Raw genomic sequence first — 25,311 nt, 5'->3', positions numbered from 1 at the left:
AGGCAATAGAGCCCTTAAAGTATTTTAAAATATTTAAAACATCAGAAGAGCAAAGCAAGCTTCCAGTGTTTCTGTGTTCCATGGCTCCAAGCTCTGCCACAAAACTCTGATCTTGCATAAGAATTACGCTCTGAATGCAACTTCAAAATTACGAGTTGTAGTTGCTACAGCTTCAGAAAAACCCTGGAAACATGAAAACACATATAACCTCATTTTCTACAGCCAGAGTTGAAGCCTAGCAGGTATGAAAAACCGTTCTAAAGAAATAACCAGCATGGACGTATACAGCAAAAGATTGGTTGCTTTCTGTGGCTTCTATCAAAATCTTCTTCTGCTCTGCTCACCAGGACCTTCAATTTTGTGCCTAACAAAATTTATGCATTCACATCATTTTACCAAAATCACATGCATGCTGAAAAGAGAGTTTTTATCTGAAATTGCTATAAAATTATTGCAATTAAAATTAATTTCATATTAAAAAAATGAGCACATTAACTGGGGTACTGACAGACTAAGTTACATATTTCACTCAAAAAATCTTTTGTAATTGGAAATGAGATTTCTGAAGACTTTCCAGAGAGTCAATCAAATTTTACAGAACAATCACTAATGCATGTAAAATAAAGAAATCCAGACTTGGATCCAACTCGTCTTGTTTGCCAACAGATATCTTTAAGTCAACTCTGCAGTGCAGACTCTAAGTTATTCAAAAACTAGCCAGCTGGACTGAAAGTGGCCCACTGTACAACAATATACAAGTATGAATCAACCTCAAACTGTGCATCTGCAACTAGTTCTGCATTCACATTCATCTCATATGAAGGCTTATGTGCACATCTCAGATTGGTTATGACCATTTTTTATGTTATCCTTTTTTCAGTGTATCATGGAAGAACCTACCTGTCATTTCTGAGCACAGAGTTAGAGGCTCAATTAAACAATTCTCTTCTGTCTAGACACTGCTCACATGTCTCTCCATAATCTCCACTAAAACTAGGAGCAACTCCACACTTCAGATCTTAATTTCAACCTTTTAATTGGCTTTTGGCTTGGCCACACTGCAGCTTGTGTAACTTTCATTTTCTAAAAAGGTAAATTGTACCTCATCTTAAGCAGTTTATTTTAGTAGCAGGTTCAGTAGCATCAGAAAATGCCTACGTATTTTCCTGTGGACAATAAGCCTGGTAACATCATCTCTGATGGCTGGCTAATCCCCATGTTTCCAATTAGGGAATTAATTTGAAACTGTCTACAGGAAAAGTAATGGAACGAGAACTTCCATATGATGAAGACCAGACTCCAGAAGCATCGTTACCCATGCAGTTGTAGCTGCTGTCATACAGAAGATGGCCAATAACTGTCTACCTCTCTGTGAGCAATTCAATACAAGGAAGCTGAATACTCTATTGTGACAGAAAGCCTCCCTAGCAATTGCTAACTTTTTTCATTATTGGACTAAGTTTCAGGAAAAGGTCTTGGAGAAAATAGCTATCTAGACCTTAGAGTAATTAAGCAATAGTATGTACATCCATTAACTTTGCCCTCCACCTCACGCTGTGTAGCAACATAAATAGAAAAATAATATTCAGTTATTATAGAGACTAGTAGACCACAGGCATCCATTAAGTTGTGTCTACACTGAAGAAACCCGAAATGATTCAGGAGATCTGTTCTGAAGATCTGCCAGATATTAATTCAAACAAGCTCACTGAAGAGCATGATTTTCACTAAGAAGTAAAAGCCCACAGATTTTGTCAGGGTGCAAAGTCAATCTTCGAATTCCCTGGCTCTTGATTTTGTCTCCCAACAGGAACTGGCTGCATACTACATGAGCAGTTTGACAGGGAAAGGTTTTTGGACCATCAGACACGACCAAAGTGTAGAGAAAATGAATTCACTTAAAGTGTGTATAAAGAGGCAAAGTAAAGATATTATAAGGCCACCCACAGAGTGCAATTTAAGCCATTTCAACAGTAACTCATTTAAATGAACAGCAATGACACCAGCTGGATTTAAAAAAGAGACAAAGAAAATTTGCAGCCACACAGTATCAGTTTTAATGAGATCTTTTCAGAGGCGAGGCAAGTGAAAACCCCCACAAAGTAGCTTCTCAGCCCTACTAGCAAAGACGTGCAGAATTCAGCTTTCCAAAGTAGCCATACTATCCAACTTTTGGCAAAGAAACCACATTTAAGTTTTGTTCTGGAACATTTTGTGCTTTGCAGTCTTTCCTTTATCCTTCCAAAAACCTAATCAAGAACCTGTGCAAACTACTCAGTGTCCGTGATCACCTAGTCCCTCTTTTTTCAGAACATAATGCGCCTCGTGTTCCATAAGGAGCTAATTCATAGCCTCCTTCACAAGTTATTGCTTATTTCGTAACTCCAAGCAATGTCTGCAGCAAACTATATTTCTATGCTATCAGAAAGAAAATACAATAACAATTTCTAATTGATCTGAAGTCGTTTTTCTTTGAAATGTGTTTAAATATCCAGGTTGCCAGAATATCTTCCAGGAATGTGATTTTAAAGAAGACAGATTGTAACTGTTTTTCCTGGCTATACTACAGGAAACAACAGCAAGATCTTATTTTAAGTTAGTGTACTTTTATATTTCTAAGCAAGAAATTAACTTTCACAAGAAAATGTCAGTAAACAAAACCTCCCAAGCCCGTAACAGCAGTAATGCATTTCTACAGCATCTTTCATCCAGAATTATCATAAAGAAAAATGTAAGTACAGATTTGCATTTTGCTTATATCTCTGCACACCACATGCACAAAACTTGCATCCTACAGTGGCTTAAAATCAGTATCAATCTAAGTTTTTACCTGAAATGAGAAAGATCACACTGTGATATCAGCACTTATGCTCCGTATCAATAAATACAGAGGAGATACAGGTCCAGTGGTTACAGCATTACTCTAGAAACTGTGATATCTGGTTTCAGTCCCTCCTTTGCTATAGTCTTCATGGACCACCACAGGGAAATTGCTCACAGAAAAAGGCATAGGATAATTATCTGCCATATGCTCACATCTTTCTATCAACAGATATTTTTCACAGTATTTGCAGGGCTGGAGTGTTATAACAACTTCAAAGACTTCAGTTTCTTAGCAGCCAGCACTTAAACATCCTACAGGCTGCAGTTTCAAATCAATCACTGTAAACCTACATGCCATCTACTTGTCATCTTATTTTCACAGGTTCTTCATATCCCCCTCCCCCAAACCACCACTGGAACAACTTTCTGGAGTTATCTGCCTGAAATGATCATTTTTGGGCACAAGCAAACATCAAAACTTAACGTTTCATAAGAACAGTTCAACTCAGGAGCACTTCTGTCATGGCAAATACAACCAAAGACTTTACAGACCTTGTGTGCTCTACTAGCTATTGTGTACAACAGACAAAAAGTTTGCATAAAGCAAAGCCTCAGATAGTCAGTATTTATTTTATTTTTTATTTTTAGTGAGAGGCTGTGAAAAGTGGGTGCAGGAATTACAACGGCTTATAAACGCTTAGCTGAAATCTCAAATACCTGAAGGCTTTGAATTAGCATGAAAATACAGAGCAGGAAAACAACACACTAAGAAATTAACTCTGCTTTCAGAAAAGCACCTTACATTTTGTATAAAATTATTTTCTCTCTTTTCTTCCACTGGCCACACAGTGTGATTCTTGACAAACGATCCAATACACAAGGTGTCTCCAAAACAAACTCCAGCAAAACCGACACACGGAGAACTTTCTTTTGCGTTCACCTAGAATAAATGCATCACTGCCTCTTAAGTACCATTCACCCAAAAAGGGAGTGAACTCAACTTCCAAAGGTTACTACAAATTACTCCTATGCCCAGCTGTAGGAGCAGTTAAGAGATAGCTGATCTTTGTCCGTTAAGGGTGCTCTGGAGATGCAGAAACTGTGAAGCTGAGCCCAGAAGAGCATTTTTAAGCTGTGCACTCTTCCTGGAAAAGTCTAGCTGTTTCTGCCCCAGAGCTCTCTTACAAGCTAATCAGACCCTTAAAAGCTACAACTGCCTACTACCAAAAGAGAGAGAGTACAATACTATCTAATTAATCTCCTAAAGACTTGGCATGCGTAAGTATTTCTTGTCCTACTTTGCTAAGGGATTAGAGCAAGTTTTGTTCCTTTCCAGACCTCCCAGCACATGCCTCTCAGAAAGCAGATGGTACCTTTACCTGTTCTGAGAAGGAATTTCTTAATTCCCTCAGCACGTATAAATCCCAGGATAGGGAATCCAGTGCACTAATCATCAGTTAATCCACGTGAGTACACAGCACTTTTACCAGAGGCATACATACTTAACCAGACATGCCAAGTAAAAGGAACAAAGCACGAAGACAAGATTAATTTCAACACAAAACATACACACATGCATCTCTCACCGAAAGCTTACTCATCATGCACTGATGATAGTGGGAACAGGCCCCAACTCCTCAGCCCCTCAGTGGACCAGAGAACAGACCACTGCCTCAATGTTAATGCTTTACCTCAAGAGCCCCTTCTTAAATAGCAAGTCTTTCACTCTTACCAGTTCTTGGGGTTTTTCCTTTCCTGTCAAAACAAGTAATTTTAGCTACAGTGAAGAGGCAGAACCTTCACAGCTTATGTTTTGGTCAGTGTCCACTAACATCCCTTGAGCATTTATTGTTGTTTGGCACATGCAAAACTGTTTTCTTCTAACCATTCTTCCCTCTCCCAGAATCCCATAAAGTAAGAACAATATATCACATGGTGGATCTCACTGGCCAAGCAGCATTTCCATCTTTATTTTCACATTTGTAATACAAAAGAGTTTAGGGACTGTATTTCCAAGGCCCTGTAAAGAAAACATTTACAAAATACCATTGTGTACACTATAAAATACTGGACATCAAAATTATTTCTCTACTATACCAGACAAATTAATACAAACTAGTTATCTCTTATCAAAAAAGCAGTATAAGAAAAGAACACTCATGTGGTTCTTTAAGTAAAGACTACATCTCTGAGAAGACAGGTACATGGCAAAATTAATGTAAAACTGTATGAACACTAATACTGAAAACAAAAGAGACAAGATGTTGACTAAATTTGAACTATATCTCTGTAGTTATCTTTAAAAAAGAGCAGATATGCCTGAGGATCTGAGATGAAGATGATAGCAAGGAAACACAGAGTTAAAAGCATGTAAAGAATGAGTAAAACAAAGAGAGGCTTTGAAACAAATACAGGCTGAAACTTAGAGCAGTGAAAAAGAAAAGAAAAGAAAAGAAAGTTTGCACCCTCATCCATTCTGGGAAATGGATCGATCTTTTTCTTGAAAATCACCCTAAGTGCGAAGACATTTCTTTGCCCCAACAATGTCTTCTGACGCAAAGAACCTGCAGGGTCCCAAACTTAAAACTAATCCCATTGGAGAAAAGTACAATTACAAATTATAACAGAATTCACAGTCTACAATTTAATCAACTACGAAACTGCATTATCAGACAGAATGATTATTTCTGACTTTCTGTAATCAGTTAATTTAAAAGTCTGTTCTGCTTGCATATTCATACGCAATGACCGACTTTCTCTACAGAAAAATGAATTCTTGTGGCGCAACAACTTGACTACTTGACTTCCATGGGCATACCACATTGAATTTAAATATATTCTCAATTCAGGAAGACTGTGCTAGATTTGCTTAAAAAAAAAAAAAAAAAATCTTGTAAATGTGTTTCTAGAAAGTTAACAAGCTGTTGCCTTCAAGCCAAGCCATTTCTTACTGTTCTAGAGTTCTTGTGAGGAAGTGGAGTATATTGTGCCAGTATCATTACACATCAGGGCCAGAATCCTTTAACCTTCTGCCAGTTTCTCTAATACCAACTTTTTTGCAAATTTTAATAAAACATTGTTGAAGTATGATTATATTTTAATTAACTGAAGCAAAAACCAGTCATAACTACATTATTGATTTGCTGGTTCATATTAAAGACTTATCAATACCAACATTATTATATATATTATTTCTTCTCCCAAGTAACAGGCAACAGAACACGGGGAAATACCCTCGAGTTGCGACAGGGGAGGTTTAGATTGGATATTAGGAAAAATTTATTCACTGAAAGAATTGTGAAGCATTGGAACAGGCTGCCCAGGGAAGTGGTGGAGTCACCATCCCTGGAGGTATTTAAAAGACATATAGATGCGGACCTTAGGGACATGGTTTAGTGATGGAATTGAGAGTGTTAGGTTAATGACTGGACTCGATGATCTTGAAGGTCTCCTCCAAACTAAACAATTCTATGATTTTATGATTGCACTCACAGACTTCCAAACAAAAGACATTCTGCTGTCATATGTCCAGCTTGTGATATCCAACTTTATATTTTTGGTTTAAACTGATGATGACTTGAAAGTCAATGAGATGCTGGAATTCATTACACCATCCTTACCACTAGTAAGGTCTTTATTTCCCGCAAAGCAGGTATATCATATATACATATAAATACATAAATGTATTTAGGCATCAGTGTCTGGTAATTGGCAATCTGAAGTTATGCTGCAGCACGTACTTTCCATCCAATACAATCCCATCCACCTGAAGAGTCTGTCTTTTGCTCAATCCTGTTGTTTCCTCAGGCAACCACTAGTAATAACAGAGAAAGCCTTCTTGGAGGAACAACTGATGCCTATCAAATCTACTGGGAAGAGACAGTGAAGGAGAGTAGGGCATTACCAGATCAACCTGACTGGCCACAAAAAAGCACTGCTGACAGAGGCAGGAATTCAGTGTTCACAGCAGGGCAATATATGAAGAAAATCTGAGCAAGTTCCACAGTTTCCTCCAAGTGCTTTCTAAAACCACTCTTCTTGCAAAGTTTAGAAATCCCTTTAAGAGTTCTTACAGAAGAGGAGTAACAGTAATATACTCTGATCATAAAGGGGATACCACTAGACGCAGATTCTTTGAAACAAGTAGTGGAAGAGTTGCCAGGCGTAGCTGCTTAAATGAGAAGTGGTGAAAAGTCCCTGAAAGTGGTCAAAGACTCTGAAAAGTGATGGAAAGGATGAGGCAAAGGAGCAGCTTTTGTTTTGTCTTCATGGACTGTGAGTTGCCATTGTGAAAATATCCAGGAACATGAAGAACTGATGTTGGGAGGGAGCAAGTCACAGACCCAGAGTCACTGCAGATTCAGTGACTCCAATTATCCCTTAAAGAACATTCAAAGGCTTTCCTCCCCCCTCCACCCCCCCCAGGTTAGTTATCTAACATAACCACACAGTCAATAACTTAGATTTTTCTCTTGTTCATAGTGGTAGACTCCACTTATCCTTAAGGCAAGATATATTAGTACAGGGTACTAATACAGACTGACTGTATCTCTGATGGGGTATTCTCACAGCCTACAGAATAAATGGACTGGAGGACCATCAGATGTTGAAACGGGCTTCTAGAGGAAATCTTGAAACTTTTGGGCTAAGTGTCATAATGAGATCAATTGCCTGGCGCTATCAAGGAGTTTGCACAAACTCAAGCAAACATCCTGAAGAACTGGAAGGAATATCAGGAAGATGAAAATAGAGAGTATCTGACTGGACCAGTACATTAATTAAAGCACAAAATCAAACAAAGTGGGTAAGAAACGAAACAACTAAGTTTGAAATGCATTGAAACTTCAGTCATGCCAGGGTACTTTGCTGAACAGCATTAAAAAAAAATATACTGGCGAAGCTATCTAACAGAGCTCTGACTATATAAAGAGTAAAAGTTGAGGCACAGCCTCAGCTTTGGTTTATCAGCTCACTGACAGCGTGTTCAGCTATTTCCCACACACAGGACTGGATGCAAGCTTGTCCCACCTCCAGCCTTTCCCGTCTCCAGGGCCCGCAGGGTCAGAGAAGAGTGAGGCTGCAAAGGTAAGCCCACAATCCCTTCTGCCATGCAAGAACTCTGGTTATTAAGAGACAAATGACAATTTTTTTGCTAGTGCTCCTACTGCAGCTCTCAAATAAGACCTACCTATGTAAGCGCTCCTCCCGCACTTGCTAGAACTTCAGGATATGCTACTCCATTTTACACTAGAGTAGCAAAAGAAAGAACACTCATCCAGGCAGTGCAGTTTGGTTCTAGCAGAGAGACAGCACTCTCTCTCAAGCCTGGTAGCAACTGTAGCTCACCTAAGAATGAGTGAATTCACTGAGAAATCAAGCTTAGCTCAACATGAATTCAAGAGAAGATCCAGAAACTCAGGAGGCCAGTGCTCTGGGCTCAGGTATAAGCTAAACAGACATAGCTTGAAAGAAACATAAGCCTAAACATCTTTTTCAGGCTTTACATTAAGATTTAAGCACCCTGTTATTCTGGTCTAACCTTCTGGCTCATCTAGCTGTATGACCATGAGAAAGATGGTCAAATCCATATGACAAATGAAAATTATCTGTTTTTATTTTTTCCTAACACAACATTATGAATGGAAAACCATTAAATGTTTTTTTCCCCTATTCCACTAGCACACAATGATTAAGTTTCTCATCACATGCATATTACTATGGCAGAAAAATATTTTCTCCCACTTTGTCATCCTTCAGTCAAATGATCCATGCACATTCCTAATGTTCTCCCAAGACTAGTATTTCCTGGACCGGAATACTATATTTTACGAGCTAATATTCTAGATTTTCCATATTCTAGGGAGAAATTGCATTATCAGAGAAGCTTGTGCCAAAAAACGAAATGTTTCCCCACTGAGCCCTTCAGAGAACTAGTGGAACTAATTTTGCATTCTACACCAGCAAGATTTAAACAAGCCAGGTATTTTCGCCTTTCTTATCAGGTATTTTCTTTCCTCAAAATTAAACGAAAAGTATCAAACTGTAGATTTTTTTCAATTTCTGAATTTGCTAGGTGAAAAGTCCAGCCAAAACATTGTGATTAACTAAACCAGAACTTCTGACCTCAGCATATTCTCTTCTGCTTACACTTTGAGATAGAAAGCCAAGTTTTGTAAACCGTGCTAGGAAATGCTGAAGTTTTAGAAAAAGGAAGTGAAGTAAATATATACAATGACTTGCCATTAACATAAAATGACAAAGTCATACAAGGTAACTAACTCACACTCAGTCCTATAAACACTAACAATTCTGCACAAAGAGGACAAACAAAATGGAAAGGCTAGAAGAGAAATTCAGAAGACTAAAACAAGAAGAAAAAGGAATAATTTCCCAGTGTAGCCTTGAAGGAAGAGGAGACGGAAAGATGACAGGAAAAGCTTGTTTTCTGTCATGTCTCTTGAATTCTTTCTGCTGAAGTGTTTGTATAGCCACCAGCTTTACCACACGGCTACACAGACCATCCTAACACTCTCTCTCCAGGAGAGGATTCCCAGTCTGAATCCTCTTTGGAGAATTTCTCATTTTAAACCCAGTACAAGCACAGCAAAAACAAAGACATAAAACCCGTGCCTGGTTTGTGACACTTCTTACTAGCTGGGTCAAGGAAACAAATGAAGATTCCCTGGGGGAACTATGCGGGGCTCAGACACCAAAACCAGACCAAAATACATTCAAAATCAGATTCTTTCAGATCTGGCCTAAAGAAGAATGTTGTACTGGCACAGCTCTATCATTTGAAAACATGGACAAAAATGTATACCATAAACGCCAACAATACCAGCCAAAAGGTCCTTCCGCTGGGAAAGTTCCTGAATTAAATTACTCTTCTCATGGTATAAAATGTGACTTTGTCACCATTGCCCATCCATACCAGAGAAACATCAGTAAGGCCTCAGAGACCACATGCATATAAAGAACTTCACCTTATATATAGGTTATTATATAAATGTCTATATAAGCACACACACACGTACATCCTCAATATATACAAATGGGTAGGATCAATATAGAAGGACAGTCATAAATAGTTTTCAGATTTCACGTTTGTTTTAGAAAATTAAACACCAAATAGCACTGGATTATAAACTATCAAAACACACCCTGAATATAAAGTCAAGACATGACTGAAGAGTGAGCACAAAAAATGTGAATATAAAGAAGTTCAAAATCAGAAAAAAATCTTCTAATAAAATGCAGGATCAATTTTGCATTCTGTTTCACTTAAATTCCCCAGGTCCACCTGAAACCAAAGTAATTTAAGGCTTTCAGCAGAAGAGAGGTAGGTTAGGGGTAGAAGAATGAAATCTGCTGCTGCCATCCCAAATAGAGCAAGCAGAAGAGATAGTAACACTAAAATAGTTTGAACTTACCCACACGTCTCCCAGACAAAGAGAAGCCACTGCTGCGATTTTAATGTTTAAAGTCATACTCTGAAAACCATCGTGCTCATTGCCCTTATGCAGGGGCTTTCATACTAGAACACATTACACTTGCATCTTTGCCAACAATACAACAGCCAGACTTTATAGAACAAAATAGTTCAAATGGCAGTAGCTAATATAAGGGGAGTTTGGGCTTTTTTATAGCTACTGTGAGCACAGGAACAATTGATGCTGTTAAACATCTGTCTCATGCACCTGATAGTAAATAAAGAACAAGTAAGGAAGAGGGAGATATTGAAAGGATCTCTTCACTACCCATTAAAAGCTAACTCAGCAAGTCGACAGTAACAATGATTAAGATTTTGAACAGAGCCACAGAAAACAGTACAGCCTTCCTGACAGTCATCATACAGCCAAATGATAAATACAGAGTCTAATAACTACAAATATAAGAATTTAAAATAAACGCTGCTCTACACAAGATATAAAGTATGCCAGCCGATACACTTGAATAGCACAATTAGCTGAATCAGCTCCACAATGACTAAAATCTGTACTCAGTATTAACAATTAGACAAGAGGAAACAATCTTCCCAACACTATGTACTGGCACAAGAACCTCAGTGGCCAATTCTCTGAAGTTCTGTGACGGCAATGCCCTACTCCCACACGAATGCAGCTCTACGTATTCCCATACATACTAGCCCAAAAGGACACATTGCACACTTACTGGGTTTCAGGGAACACTAATGTCCTCTTGCCTCCATCCCCACTAAGGCTAATGGAGCCTTTTCAATAGCAATGGATGGGCAGAATAATCCTGGGGAGACTAGCCGGAGACCTGAAGTAGGATGCTAAAAAACCCCAATCCTTAAACTCTCAGTTAGCTTGCATATACTGCTATTGTCTCCTCTTTGCCAAACAGAATATACTTCAAAATCATTGGAAAAATAGGGTTAACGTTTTGCATAAGCACTTCATTTATTAACTGGCTCACATTAACAATCAACTAGGCTAACATAACAAACAATTCTTGTTACTCAAACTGGCGTCATTGTAATGAGCTCCAAATTAATCTCATCCGTACACAATCACTAATCTTGTTTTGTGCCAACTGAATTTTTAATCAGAACAGTGTGAATCATAGGTTGTTTTTAAAATACATTTCTAATACTTGTCACCCAAAATGAATAAACACTAGAGCAGGGAAGAACTTTTCTATTTACATTCTGAGAAGCTGATTTTATTTATGCATACTATACACACAAATATCAAATGCATACGATAGGTGAGGACATTTTTAATGAAAATAAAAAATAAATGTTTCTTTCTAATAATGGTTCGAGCATGAAGAGCATCACCAACCTAAAGAATTTAGTCCTCTGACTGTAATTAAAGCTGTATGACAAAACAAAATAAAAGGAACAGTTGCCCCTCTATTGTGTTGCTCCTCAGTGTCTATATCCTTCTAACAGATCAGAATACACACAATCAGACCCTGCAACCAACAGAGTAACTGCTTCTGGTAAGGCACGCAACAAAGCATGTATTTTGCAGTGCTGAACTCGATACTCAATTTGAGTTTCAAACTGAAGTGACTTTAATATCTGCACAAGACACAGCAGCAAAGCTGAGTTTCAATAAAGATTTTCAACTTGATTCTGCAATTGCAATACCAGTTTTAACAAAGCAGTTGATTAGCTCTGCTTGTGGCACGAGCGCTCAACATATCACCCCACTGCTGAAACACAGGCCCAACCATATAGGAATTCTTTTAAAAAAAAAATACTATGAAGTCTTGACCTACAGCATCTCCTTTTTAAAATGCAGCATTTCTGGAATCTTGTTTTAGCTATCTGGCTAGCAGCTGCTTAACTGAACACCTGTTACCACGCTTAGATGAAAACTTAACTAGAAGGTCTGCCCACGGCCATGGAAACTGAAGGAGTGACTGAAGCAATCTGCAGTACAGCCATTCAAATGTCTTCAGGGAGGTTTACTCACAGCCTCTACTAGAGCCACACGAGCTTGAGGAATCTGGAGTACCTGGTTCTCACTTCAAGCTAAGCATAATGCCTGACTCCAGCCATCTAACAGCATGTGACGACTTCTGCTTGGAAAACAAGACACTCCGGCAGATGAGAGAAGCGCAGAAGGCTCAACGTCAGAATTCCCACAGATCTGGTGCAACATATTACTCAGTTAGAGACTGCGCTCCTCATTTAAAACCATCTACATGCTTTTGTGCATGGTAGACTCTGTTTTGATTGCCAGGAACTGTTGCATCAAAAGTATTCAAAGATTGCTCAAGATTAAGAGCATTGAATTATGCTCAACGTGCCAATCTATTTTTACTTGTCATCAGTAGAAAGATATGTTAACATTAAAAAATTCAGCTAACATCTTCAAATTCAATTAAAATTACCTTCATTAAACAGTTCTGAGATCTGTGGAGAAATGGAGTTATTCAAATACTTAGCGTAATAAGCAAGTTATTGTTAATGTAACATTGTGAAGAAAAACTCTGCAAACTATGTTGAACATTAAAAGGTGAATGCAAAAACAAAAATACACCATACAGGCCATAGCTGCAAGGTGGAGATAATATGCTCCGGTAACATCAGGATGGACTGCAGGAGAATGACCAAGGACCTTATCAAAAAAGGTTACATTTACATAGTGAATACTATAGCAAGGCATAATGACCAAAGGAAAGCTATGGGCTTGCAAATTTCTTTTTGGTTTGTTTTTAATTAATTTTAAAATAGGCTGGTTAATATCTCATTATGCAACAAGGAGCAAATGGCTCCTCAAGCCACTTTCCAATGAAGAGGACGGGAAGTCTGTTCTGCGCTTAGGCAAAAGAAAAGAAATGCTCTCAAAAGAAGTATAATTATGAACAATGTAAGAAAAAAAGAAAGAAAACTGAGAATGTTTTTATATTTGCAGGTTTCCCTGTGGATCCACTAGTGCTAGTGATTTCTTTTCACATGAGAAATATGGCATCATATCACATTCCATCTGAACAGCATTTCTGCAAGATGCCCAAAATTATCTTTATTTAATATGCAAAACACAGCAGTCTAATTTGCTATTTGTTATTAATTTCAGCTTTCCAGCATGTTAAAAAGTGATCCTCTTCCTTTAACACCAATGGCTGAAAGTGGTTGCTAGTGTGAATACTTCTCAAGAGGTTGTAAGGTTGTGAAACAACAAAACAGAAAGCAGGGAAAATAGGAGAACTGGTAAATAAAAGATTGTGAAAACAGTTGTAGACCATCATATGAAGAAGACCACCATACAGAGAAGTAAAATCTTCTCTATAAACGAGCCTAAGAAAACAGCTATTCAGCAGTACCATGACTCCTTCCCAAAGGAGTTAGTGAGCTTAACGGGAAAGTGATTGGTGGAAGAAAAGAAATAAGACGTTCACCTTTTAAAAATTCTGTTAGGTATGCTAAAAATAATTATTAAAATAAATTGTTTTAAGATTGTGTAGTTTCTCAATATAACTTCATATGAGGTGAATAAAGTTAAAAACAAAAAACAACACATCTGTCACATCACGTGGCAAGGACATGTTCCACTTTGTGGCCACTGCCTCATGTTCTTCCACCACGACACCTGTACCCCAGCACTGAACAGTACTGCACAACAGCCTCTGACTTACTTTCGGGAGCTCCCATGTCTGATGCAATCACCCAGCTGCACTGCAGACATGCTTATAAAGCACAAGAGAGGTTGCCGGAGAGGAATATGCAAAGAGTCTCTTCCCTAGTAAGGCTCTACACCAGGAGAAGTTCAATTAAAAGAGACTTCTTGGATGCATGTTTGGGCCCGTGGCTCCCATACACCCATATAAAATGAAATATACTTGAAGTGTCAATTGCTTTTTTGGTCAACTTTCTAACAAACGTTGAAAATTTAGAAAAAAACAGAAATGAGATCACGACCTGCTGTGTGGGTGACCAAGCAGGAATTACAGTAGAGCTCTCTGGCGAAGGCATACGTTTCTGACACAGCCACTAAAACTCTCCACCATAACCACAGGCCCTGGACGCTTACTGGAAAAAATATGTCCAAACCCCATTGATAAATGATACTGTTGACCCAGAAACGAAGGTGCAGGTCTGCAAAGGCAGCAGAATGGAGCCCAAAGAGAGTGAGAGAGTAAAACAGAAAAACACTCTGGGTTTCCAAATACCTTAATATGGCTTTAGTAACTACTAGTAACTTCTGAGAGGGGGAAGTGTATTAAAAGCATAACCATTGTTAGCCTCTTCACACAAGGCTTTACTACTTGAGGCTGATTTTGAATAGTGAATACTACGTTTAGTTTCAGGTTGTGGTGTTTCTTCTTCCACAGTAATACGTAAAAATGTAAAAACATTTTCTCATTAATTTTTCACCCTCCCACATTTTAAAAGGGCATTTCTTTGTCTTTATGGCAATACTAACACTTGCTTTGATGCAGTGGTTCCAACATACAACCTCATTCTATCCTTCCTCATGGGAAAACAAAAATCAACATCACCACACAAAATTATGCTACTTTTGCTAGAAATTCTTTTTAAAAACACAATTGATCATTCCTTTTTGCTGAGACAGATCTTTTAAGATGGTCAGACACTGAATAGACATCTTGCTAAAGACATTCTATAGTTATTGTAAATGGCATCTTGATTAAAATATTTTTGAAAAAAAACACATTTATGGATTCATCTTAAATCACATTAGAAGAAAAAGTGTTTATAGTCACATAACAGTGAGATAAAAGGTGTTTTTTATCTTTATTCTGTGTTATTTGCAAATTCCTATTGCTGAAGCTATTCTAAAAAAGCCAAGTATCTTTGCATGGTACAAGGTTCTCAAACAGTGAAATACTTACATGCAAGGCAGAAGGATCTGGCAAAAATTCAGCATCCTCTCCAAAGATAAAATCTGGTGGCAAGTCAGGGTAGTGAGCATTGAAAATTATATCCCCTGTAAAGTAATAAATGAAAACATTGTTTGCATGTTTATGTATGTGCTTACAAATAAATAAATACTGTACATGATACACATTTTAAATATACAATTCAATAGCTACAATATATTTTATGTATACAGCCATATATTTTTTACAAAAATTCACATGCAAGAGAAGCATCAGATGTTTTGGGGGATGAAGTCAAATTCCTGAGGCACTGCTTCTTCCTCCTCTGCAAGCAATGAAACATGAAATACATCATTGCTTCATATCTCAAACAGCAATTTAAGCACTATTGAGGGTTGCCTCAAAATACAGAGTTAGAAAAGTGGTCTTGTTTTAAAGAAGTACCACATTTAGACTGCTGTGTTTTGCATATTAAATAAATCTCAGATGCAAACTACCAAGATCAGGATTTTCAAAATACCAGAGCTTTTAAAACTTAGTAGCACTTACTCCCTCTTCTCCTTGCCACCCCCAACACCTAAAAGGCAGAATAAGCAGTCCAATAGGAACCATTCCAACTATCCAAATTCTGGCCAAGAGAAATGCAGTATTACGCATTTAAATGGAGAGACTGAAATTAACTAAAAATATAAAACTTCATCACAGCTTGGCACTGAGTTCTCATCTTGCCAGTGTCACAAGATATACAATTAATTACTGATGTGACAGTTCAAAGAAATTTGGGTTGTATTATTTCACTAGTAAACATACTTCAGAGTTCATATAGGTCAAGAGGAGGTCATCTGCATGTAAGAGCTTAAAAAAATCACCCGCAATTCAAGAACAAAAAAAAAAATGTATCTAGCATTACTTCTCTACCTTTGAATCACTTTTTCCTCTTTATTAAGGTATGAAATAATAACTCTGAGCTTTTGCATAAAGCAGATTTGCAAGGCAGCAGGCATTAGAAGAAAGAAGTCAGTACCTATAATTTATTACCACTTGTTTAAAATTTATACAGCAAAGTGAACTACACTGGTAAGCCTTATAAACAATACTGTTCTGAGAAAGTAAAACCACTTTTTATTTTGTTTTTCAAAAATTATGAATGCAGAACTGGAGAAAAGCATTAGATGAACAAATCTTACAAAGCCTTTTCACTGGGTCACTGATGTCACCATCTCAAGATATCAAACATAACCGTTTTAATTGCTAATATTCTGTAAACTTATCCTGGCTTTAGCTGGAAGCAAGGATGGTGTAAAGGTGAATTTGCAGAGTATGAGCACTCATGACCAAGAAGTCCACGGCCAGCCTGCAGTAGGTATGCTCTACAGTATCACTCCAAATCATGAACTCGCTGATCAAGCAACTCAGTAGAGCACAGTGTGGGTTTCTCCTGTCTGCACTCCTACCTTCCTTTCACAAGTGTCAGGAGCATGTGTAAGTATGGGGTGAAGGTCAGAGTAGAGATCTGCCAGTTAAAATATACAACACAGTCAACACAAAATCAATACTTTATTTCATTTAAGAGAGGAACAAAACAGGCACCAATCCTAAAGGAAACTCCATAAAATTGCAACAGGAAATGCAACTACATTAAGTTAGAGAAAATAATTACTAGACAGACTAAACTATAATACAGCTATGAAGAATTCAGAAAAATTGATATTTACTAGACCAGCTAGTTCCTATGCCACCATAACTGAGCCCTTTTCTTCATATTTACTACAATTAAAAAATGATGTATCCTCCTTACAACAACCCCACCAATTTCCACATGCAGAGCAAGCAACTCGAGATTATGTGTTGAAGGACATAGCGCCTTAATACACTCCTTAACTGAGCTTTGCTTCATAGATAAAGAGGCATTTTATGAATAACTCGGAGCATCGCACAATGAAAAAGCCTGGCCTGTGACTTAGGTAGCCCAATGCAACTCTGAAGAAAGGAATTGTATCTGTGTTTTTGCCATGTGATGCTAAGTAACTCCCTTAACACACACTTTTCATATTGCAGTTGCTAGTCGCATGCTTCTCTTCTCCGCATTTCTGCTTTAACAGAGCTGATGAAACAGAGTACGCACAGCTACAGCTCAGCTCACTAGGAACTGCACTCCAACTATGCAGATACTACGAAAGGCTGCTTAGAATAAAACTCCTCCACATTTGATTAGTGAAAAGCAACTGCAGAACCCTACATCACCAAATGGCTCCAAGACTGCTTAGAGTAGTGAGACTGGCAATAAGCAGTATTCACCTCTGCAAGCTCAACAGCAACAAGTGAATCTCAGGAAAGCTGTGACCATAGGTGCAATGTGAAAGTTCACAGAGGTACAAACTTTTTTTCCCCAGTGTTATCAGTTCTACATCAACATGAAGTGAAGCGAATTCACAGCAGCTCCCAGAACATCATCACATGCAGTGCTCAAGTATGACAGTAAATTAAAATTGCCACTATTAGTTTAACATGGTAGGTGGTAAACTTTTACAATTCAGGGTTCGGGTCAGCTGCATATCCCATGCAGTGATCTCTGCTGTGGGACCAGGGCCAGCAGCTGGGGATGGTACCCTCTTCGATCACTCAGGTGTGTTGCATGGCCACACTGGGGTCAGGCACCTCACACCTGCAGCTGGCCAATCTATTACCTCTCTCACGTGCTCATAGTTGTTCTTTACTACCTTCTGCTACACCCCTTCTTACACTTAATATTAGTGGCATATCATTCCATACCCACAGTGAGTGGCCAACTAAGCAGATATTTTAGTTTTAAAAGTTTTCATGAACTACTGGTATCAAAGAACTATTCAGTACAAAGGCCAGAATCCAGAGTCAAAATCAGCATTGTGATATTTGAGTTCCTGTTACTTATAATTGCTTCTACTTGTACTACACAGTACATGGCTCAAGGGTTCTCCAGGCTTCAAAATAAATAAAACTATTATTTCAGTACTTGTTAATCATAAAATCACAAAACACTACTGCCAAGACCATACCCAAAGCATTTTACAACTCCATGGAACCTAAGAAATCCTGCTGTTGTCCTTATTTTCTAACTAAACCAGAAACATATCATTTAATGAATCATTAACACTCCTTCCTACAGTACCATAGTTTTTTTAACCAAATGTGAACCCTAATTTATTCTGCTACAATCAAACCTCGCACAGTCTGGGTGACAATTAATAAAGACAAAAACGTTCAGAATGGAATTGTGTTTCCACTTCAATATAAACAGTTAAAAAAGAGCAATACTTCGTTATCATCAGTGGTTTTCAGTCCATCAGTTAAATATAGCATCTTAGTATTAAGGATGGTAAGATCTGACCCTAGAACAATTTTTTTCACATATTTAAAAAGGAAAATAACATCCCCTCAGTTAAATCTCATTCTAGTAAGTCTCACTTCTGCCATCCATCCAAAGACATTCATCTAGTTGCTAACAGGAAAGAAAAAAGAACCTTTTTTGAACTGTATTAGACACTCACACGTGACCCCCTGGCCTCTGTAACTTTTCTGGTCCATCCTCTCCCTTTCCATACAGTTTCTCTTCTGCCTTGCTTAATTTACCATACTAGAACACAAAAAGTAACACCTTTGACTCTAGAAAGATTAGGCACCACAGAACGAGTTTGCCCTATGCGCAACTATGAGCATGAGCTATTTTCTTGTCATACATTCTCAACAAAAATACACTCTTACAAGTCAGACTGAAGATTAAGGGAATCAATACCAAATCTGAGTTTTGTTCTTGTTAAATACCACAAATCAGAGAAATTAAAACATCAGATAACAGATTGCTTGGCAGGGCTATGATGCATAAATAAAAACTGCTTCTTTACACTGAAATTAAAGGTATTTAAGCAATCACAATGGCCAATGCAACAGCCAATCTGGTTTACTTCACATAAATATTAACACTAGTCTCTGCGGTGAGCTTACAAAATGGAAGGTGTTAAATATTTTGAGTCACCTGCTACTAGTTTGTCCTGACCTAGTAGAAATATCAATTTTTTTAACAGCTACTTTATTTAACACTTAGATGATATTATCTGTGGCTTACTCTCTTCAAATATAATTGTGCTAGGGCAAAACCACAAAATTTTCAACCAGCAAAGCCAATTTCAAAATTATTGTGCTTATAGTTTGAGAATGGTTACCATCTTAATTTTGAAAGCAAAACCACCAAAAAAGTCAATATAGCCCTGCATTCTCTCCCCTTCTCACCTAAATGAAACAAATACCCTTTTCGTTGCCCCTCCAGCGCTTGAGTATGTAGTTCCTCAAGTTTCAACTCTGCCCTTATTCCTCTCACAGAAGGCAAACCGTGCGGTGTTGCACAGCGCTACTGACCATGACCATTCCAGTGTAAGAACAATGCAAGCAAAGCCTTCACACTCAGACCGCATTTATCTCATTTCTGAAGCTACACTAGCTAATTACTACTTCAGTGGAATTACATTTCCAATTAAAAGCTACCACAGAATTTAAAATAACTTCAATAAAGTTTAAGCCATGGAGTCAGAGATAAATTTCCAAGGATGTATTATACATCTTTTGCTTTTCATTATCCAAAAATATTGCTTTCTCTTCCTTTTCTCTCCTCGGGCAAAGAGCATTACATTTTGAAATATTTTACTTCACAGCATTTCAAAGGAAAAGTTAATATGCTCCCAACAGACAAAAAGATAGAAACATTAATATTTAAATCTATCATTTCTTTTAACACACACAGTTCTTCTTTCATCTACCAAAATGCATAAGCAATTCTAACAAAGCGGTAAGGATTGACTACAAGTAAGATAGGTGTAAGTCTGAAATTGAGAAATTTCTTAAATCCTTACAGTTCCTTTCCATTGGCCTATCCTATATACAGTTTTTCCTCTCCTGATACCTTAATTTTTGGGGTATTTTTCTTATTTTTTTTAACCATACTGTAAGTTTGGTAGTACTGAAAGCTACGACACAAGGTTTTTCAGACAGGTCAGTGCCCTTTGGGTCAGCAGCTGAAAAAGCCAAGCAAGATACCCTAGGGAACTTCAAACAGAGCTAGACACCTACAGTTAGGCAAGCGAATCAAGTCCCACTTTTCCAACAAAAGAAAAAAGATACAGGAAGGATTTACAGGGTGGTTATTTGGTTCTTGGGCAAAGGGTTGCATGTGTGGGGTTTTTTTTTCCTTTAATTTCAACTGACAAATACTGCTGTAGGAAATAAAAAAGAGGTGTAAGACTATGTACAGAAAGAGAAATTATGTTCTGTTGTAAAGTGGGCAAATCTGCAAAAATGGAGTAAAACTAAATGAGCTGGATCCCAAGCTGAACAAGAAGGCAGTGGGACAACTTTAGTTACTTGCAATTCTGTAGCCAGGCAACTGCTTTCTCAGAAATTTTAGTACTAAGAATTGAAGAGGACAAAGATGAGAACAGATAATAGAAGGGGGGATAAGATATTGGTAGAAATTAAAGGCATGCAACACCGGAGAAGTTATAACAAACAGAGACACGGGGTAGGTGAGAAAAGGAAAGGCAAAAGTGAAGGACAAATACATTCAAGCAAATGGACTGCAGACCATCACCAGTAACTGCACCCAAACAGGAGAAGAAAGGAGGAAAGAACAGATTAGGAAAGCACTATGGTAATACCAATGTGGAGGCCTAAACTTTTAAACCTCTGTAAGTCCGGGGAGACCTTATTGCAGCCTTTCAGTACTTAAAGGGGGCCTATAGGAAAGATGGTGACAAACTTTTTAGCAAGGCCTGTTGCAGCAGGAGGAGTAATGGTTTTGAACTAAAAGACAGTAGACTTAGACTGGATAAAAAGAAGAAATTTTTTTACAATGAGGGTGGTGAAACAGTGGGCCAGGTTTCTCAGAGAGGTGGTAGGTGCTCCATCCCTGGAAACATTCAAGGTCAGGCTGGATGGGGCTCTGAGCAACCTGGTCTAGTTGAAGATGTCCCTACTCACCACAGGGGGGTTGGACTAGATGGCCTTTAAAGGTCCCTTCTAACCCAAACTATTCTACAATTCTATGGTAAGGAAAAGTGTCAAAAAAACGCAAATAACCCAAGTAAGAGAAAAGCGATTATTTAAAATGACAAAATATCATTGTAAAAGTTGTGTTCAAAGAATAAATAAATATAATAAAAAGATCAGACTCACTCTCCACATTTCCTATTACGCACATTCATTAGATAATGAACAGGTTACCAAAGGAAGGAGATTCATTACTCCTGCCACGTAGAGCAAGATTCGGTAAAACTTCAGAAAACATACTGCCCAGAAAAAATCTTTGGTACTTTGCATGACCCAGCAAAAAGACACCATGCAGATAATGACATCAACTAAGTACAATCTGAATTACAGCAACCAAAAGTCCTTCCCATAAGAGCCTCAACTAAACCACAAAATAACCTAAACCTGTGAAAAATAACCTAATGAGGCACAAAAGACTGACACATGCATTGCAGCAACCTAATTATGAGAATCTAAAATCTTACAGTAACTTGTAAAATCATTTTTACAATTGTTTATTGGCACAATAAACAAGTGTTTAGCAAACAAATTTGCAAAGCAGCTTTTAAAATGGCAACAGGGAGGTCAGGCTCTTCTCTGTATTTATCATTTTGTTTGTTTCTAATTAATTCCTTAAAGTAGAAAGCCACAGGAAGACTACATGAACTTACTGAAAGTATTCCATCACAGGAACAAAAGCACATGAAATTCTGTACAGTACATTATAAGCATTATTCGTAGACTAGTTAGGCAGCAAAACTGTGATTTCCTCCTCTAAGGTCTACAACTAAAATAAGAATCTAAGAAACAGAAATCAGAAGCAAAAAAAAGAAAAACTAAGCTCCTAACGAGACAAAAGAAACATTTTTCAGGATCAAGGAAACCAAAGTGGTGGAAGTAGAACCCAGAGATGTAATCCACTCACATAAAAACAGTGAAAATCCGACAGAAGACGAAAATACTAGAGTTCAAGGGGCGACAGAGAACAGTAGCATCGCAAGGGCAACACATTGTTTAATCACCATGAAATTCCAGATGACAGCACTCAAGGACAGAGAGGGAGGGAGGCATCAATGCCTGTAAAAGAAAACGTGAAGAGCACAGGCAAAAAAAAAAAAAAGTAGTCAGGCTCTCTTAGTAGCACAAAGCAGTGAAAGCTTGGGTGAAAATGGAAAACCAAACCCAAGAGATTCCAGTGTTTGCTGGAAAAAATTGAAACGACGAAGGAATTGATTCTTAGTGATGTATTTTAAATATCAATATTATTCAAAAAGACTATTACAGCTTATAAATCTGCTTGTCCTGACAATTTCTACTATGACATCTGCCTTGATGTTTTAGCAAGGAAGATCAATATGTCTGCAAGAATTACAAAACACTTCACCTCAAAATACACACATACTTCTCCAAGAAAGGATAACGAACTTTACTCATCAGATATGGTTGTCCATTTAGCAATAAAAGACAGCTCTGCATACCACTTAGAATAAGTTTTGTTCTTGGAACACAAGTTCAACCTCTTACAGGATATTACAGACAATCTTTTTGAAGTTAAAACTCCTATTAAGAGCTTTGAAAATTTTCAAATATAAAGAAATGCACTGAGCTTAATGTAGTGGCATTGAGTGCGGGATGAATTAATAAAAACAATATGGCTGTCTCAGATTTTAATTGACAGTCTAGCAAGAATAGGCTCAAGTTTTCCAACCATTCTCACCATGACAACACAAAAATTACGGTTTTCCTTACAGAAGAAAAAAATGTAAAAGTGTCTCTCTGAAAGTACCATTTAAAAATTTCTGAAGAGTGATGGAAGACAATTAGTATGACAAACTAATTTATTCCAACACTGACATCATATTTTCTCCAGTATAAAGCTGTGGATATCTCCAAGGCTCCTGGCTGCAGCTGAGTAACTGTTCAGTATAACATTCCAGCAGCTCAGAATACATGCAAGAGTAAGGTGAATATGACATCTGAAAAAAACAATTAAATAGCTAAGTGGATCTCAAGAAAACATATTAAAATTACCAAGAAGCCATTCTTAACTCACAGGATGTTTGATCTTACCAAGGCTAACAAAACAATTACTTCACACTACAAGTAGTCAGCCACTGCCTTGCCTGCAAGTACACTTTCCCCCTTTTTAAAAAACAGTGAACTTCCTGGTCTTTCGGAAAACAGGACTGTGACTATGCAATTATACTTCCCTAAAGTAGCATACCAACAGCTTTCAACACACTAGGATTCATACTAGGGTATTTGTGCAGTGGCAGCGGTTATGATTGATAGTATGCAAAGATCTGATCTGTTGCAAAAAGGATGTAACACAAACCACAAAGGAACTACACACTTCAGCCTGCATTGGGCACCACATAATGAAGACCATAAACTGGAGATCCTGAACATTTTCAGCCAATCTTTTCACTCTTACAGATTTCAAAACTTCCCTTCGCAGAAATACGCTGCCCTTGAAAGATAACATATCTAGCAGCAACCTACAACAAAGCATCTACAAATCTCTGGTTGCACGCTATGGCCATCATCCCCTGCCATCATTACAGATCTGAATACAAAATTCTTAAAGCTTTGAATCTGCTCACTTCACTACTTACTCCACACGCCATGAGACTGAATGATTTTCATTCAGCATTTTCAAAGATGTAATGCTGAAATGCGAACTTTTACTGCTTGAATTCACTGCTATTATTAGGTACCTCTGGAAAAGATACACTTGCTTAAATCACTTTCACTTATCAGGTTAAAATATAGAGCATGGTTAAAATGTGTGTTTTGGGTTTTGCAAAGGCAGAGAAGAACAGTAGCATTATAGTTGTTTTGTTTAATTGCTTATGTGATATTTAAAATATAAGAAGTGGGGGAAAAAAAAGCTGGTTTCTAAATATTGAAATTTAATGCATAGTCCATAATCATATTTCTAGGTACTTTAACTGGACTACAGTAATTCAGTGTATTAGTAAAATCTGTATGCCTATGTCCTTGCATATGGACATTTTAATCTACTAATTTTCCTTTATGAATCAGGAACAACTCTAGTCTCTCACTTAAAAACAACTAAAGACTTTAAGATCTCAGAATGTAACAATAGGGCCCTGTATGGTGATAAATAAGAGTTACTACAGTGCCATAGAAAACATGATACCATTCTCTAAAGCAACATCATCCAATGAAGCTTCTTTTCACAGAATCACAGAATAGAAGGGGTTGGAAGGGACCTCTGTGGGTCATCTAGTCCAACCCCCCTGCCGAAGCAGGGTCACCTACAGTAGGCTGCACAGGATCTTGTCCAGGCGGGTCTTGAATATCTCCAGAGAAGGAGACTCCACAACCTCCCTGGGCAGCCTGTTCCAGTGCTCCGTCACCCTCAGAGGGAAGAAGTTCCTCCTCATGTTCAGACGGAACTTCCTGTGCCTCAGTTTGTGCCCATTGCCCCTTGTCCTGTCACTGGGCACCACTGAAAAGAGCTTGGCCCCATCCTCCTGACACCCACCCTTCAGATATTTGTAGGCATTTATAAGGTCCCCTCGCAGCCTTCTCTTCTTCAGGCTGAACAAGCCCAGTTCCCTCAACCTCTCCTCGTAGTGGAGATGCTCCAGTCCCCTCACCATCCTTGTAGCCCTCCGCTGGACTCTCTCCAGCAGCTCTTCATCCTTCTTGAACTGGGGAGCCCAGAACTGGACACAGTACTCCAGATGAGGCCTCACTAGGGCAGTGTAGAGGGGAAGGAGAACCTCCCTTGTCCTGCTGGCCACACTCCTCCTAATGCACCCCAGAATGCCATTGGCTTTCTTGGCAGCCAGGGCACACTGCTGGCTCATGGTTAACCTGTCGTCCACCAGGACACCCAGGTCCCTCTCCGCAGAGCTGCTCTCCAGCAGGTCCACCCCAAGCCTGTACTGGTGCATGAGGTTGTTCCTCCCCAGGTGCAGGACCCTGCACTTGCCCTTGTTGAACCTCATCAGGTTCATCTCTGCCCAGCTTTCCAGCCTATCCAGGTCACGCTGAATGGCAGCACAGCCTTCTGGTGTGTCTACCACACCTCCCAGTTTGGTGTCATCAGCAAACTTGCTGAGGGTACATTCTAACTCTTCATCC

The 25,311-nt window shown here is 38.3% G+C and overlaps 1 protein-coding gene across 1 annotated transcript in view; it reads right to left on the bottom strand.

Moving 5' to 3' along the window:
- Window positions 1–25,311, bottom strand: part of BABAM2 (BRISC and BRCA1 A complex member 2) — a 187,781-nt gene that overhangs the window by 135,678 nt on the left and 26,792 nt on the right. The window contains exon 4 of the mRNA XM_075412827.1: window positions 15,154–15,248. Coding sequence (XP_075268942.1) covers window positions 15,154–15,248 — 95 coding nt within the window. The remainder of the gene's footprint in view (window positions 1–15,153; window positions 15,249–25,311) is intronic.

The sequence above is a fragment of the Opisthocomus hoazin genome, chromosome 2 (assembly GCF_030867145.1).
Source record: "Opisthocomus hoazin isolate bOpiHoa1 chromosome 2, bOpiHoa1.hap1, whole genome shotgun sequence".
Lineage (NCBI taxonomy): Eukaryota > Metazoa > Chordata > Aves > Opisthocomiformes > Opisthocomidae > Opisthocomus > Opisthocomus hoazin.
The sequence above is the reverse complement of the archived record's forward strand: the minus strand, read 5'-3'. Positions and strand labels throughout refer to the sequence as shown.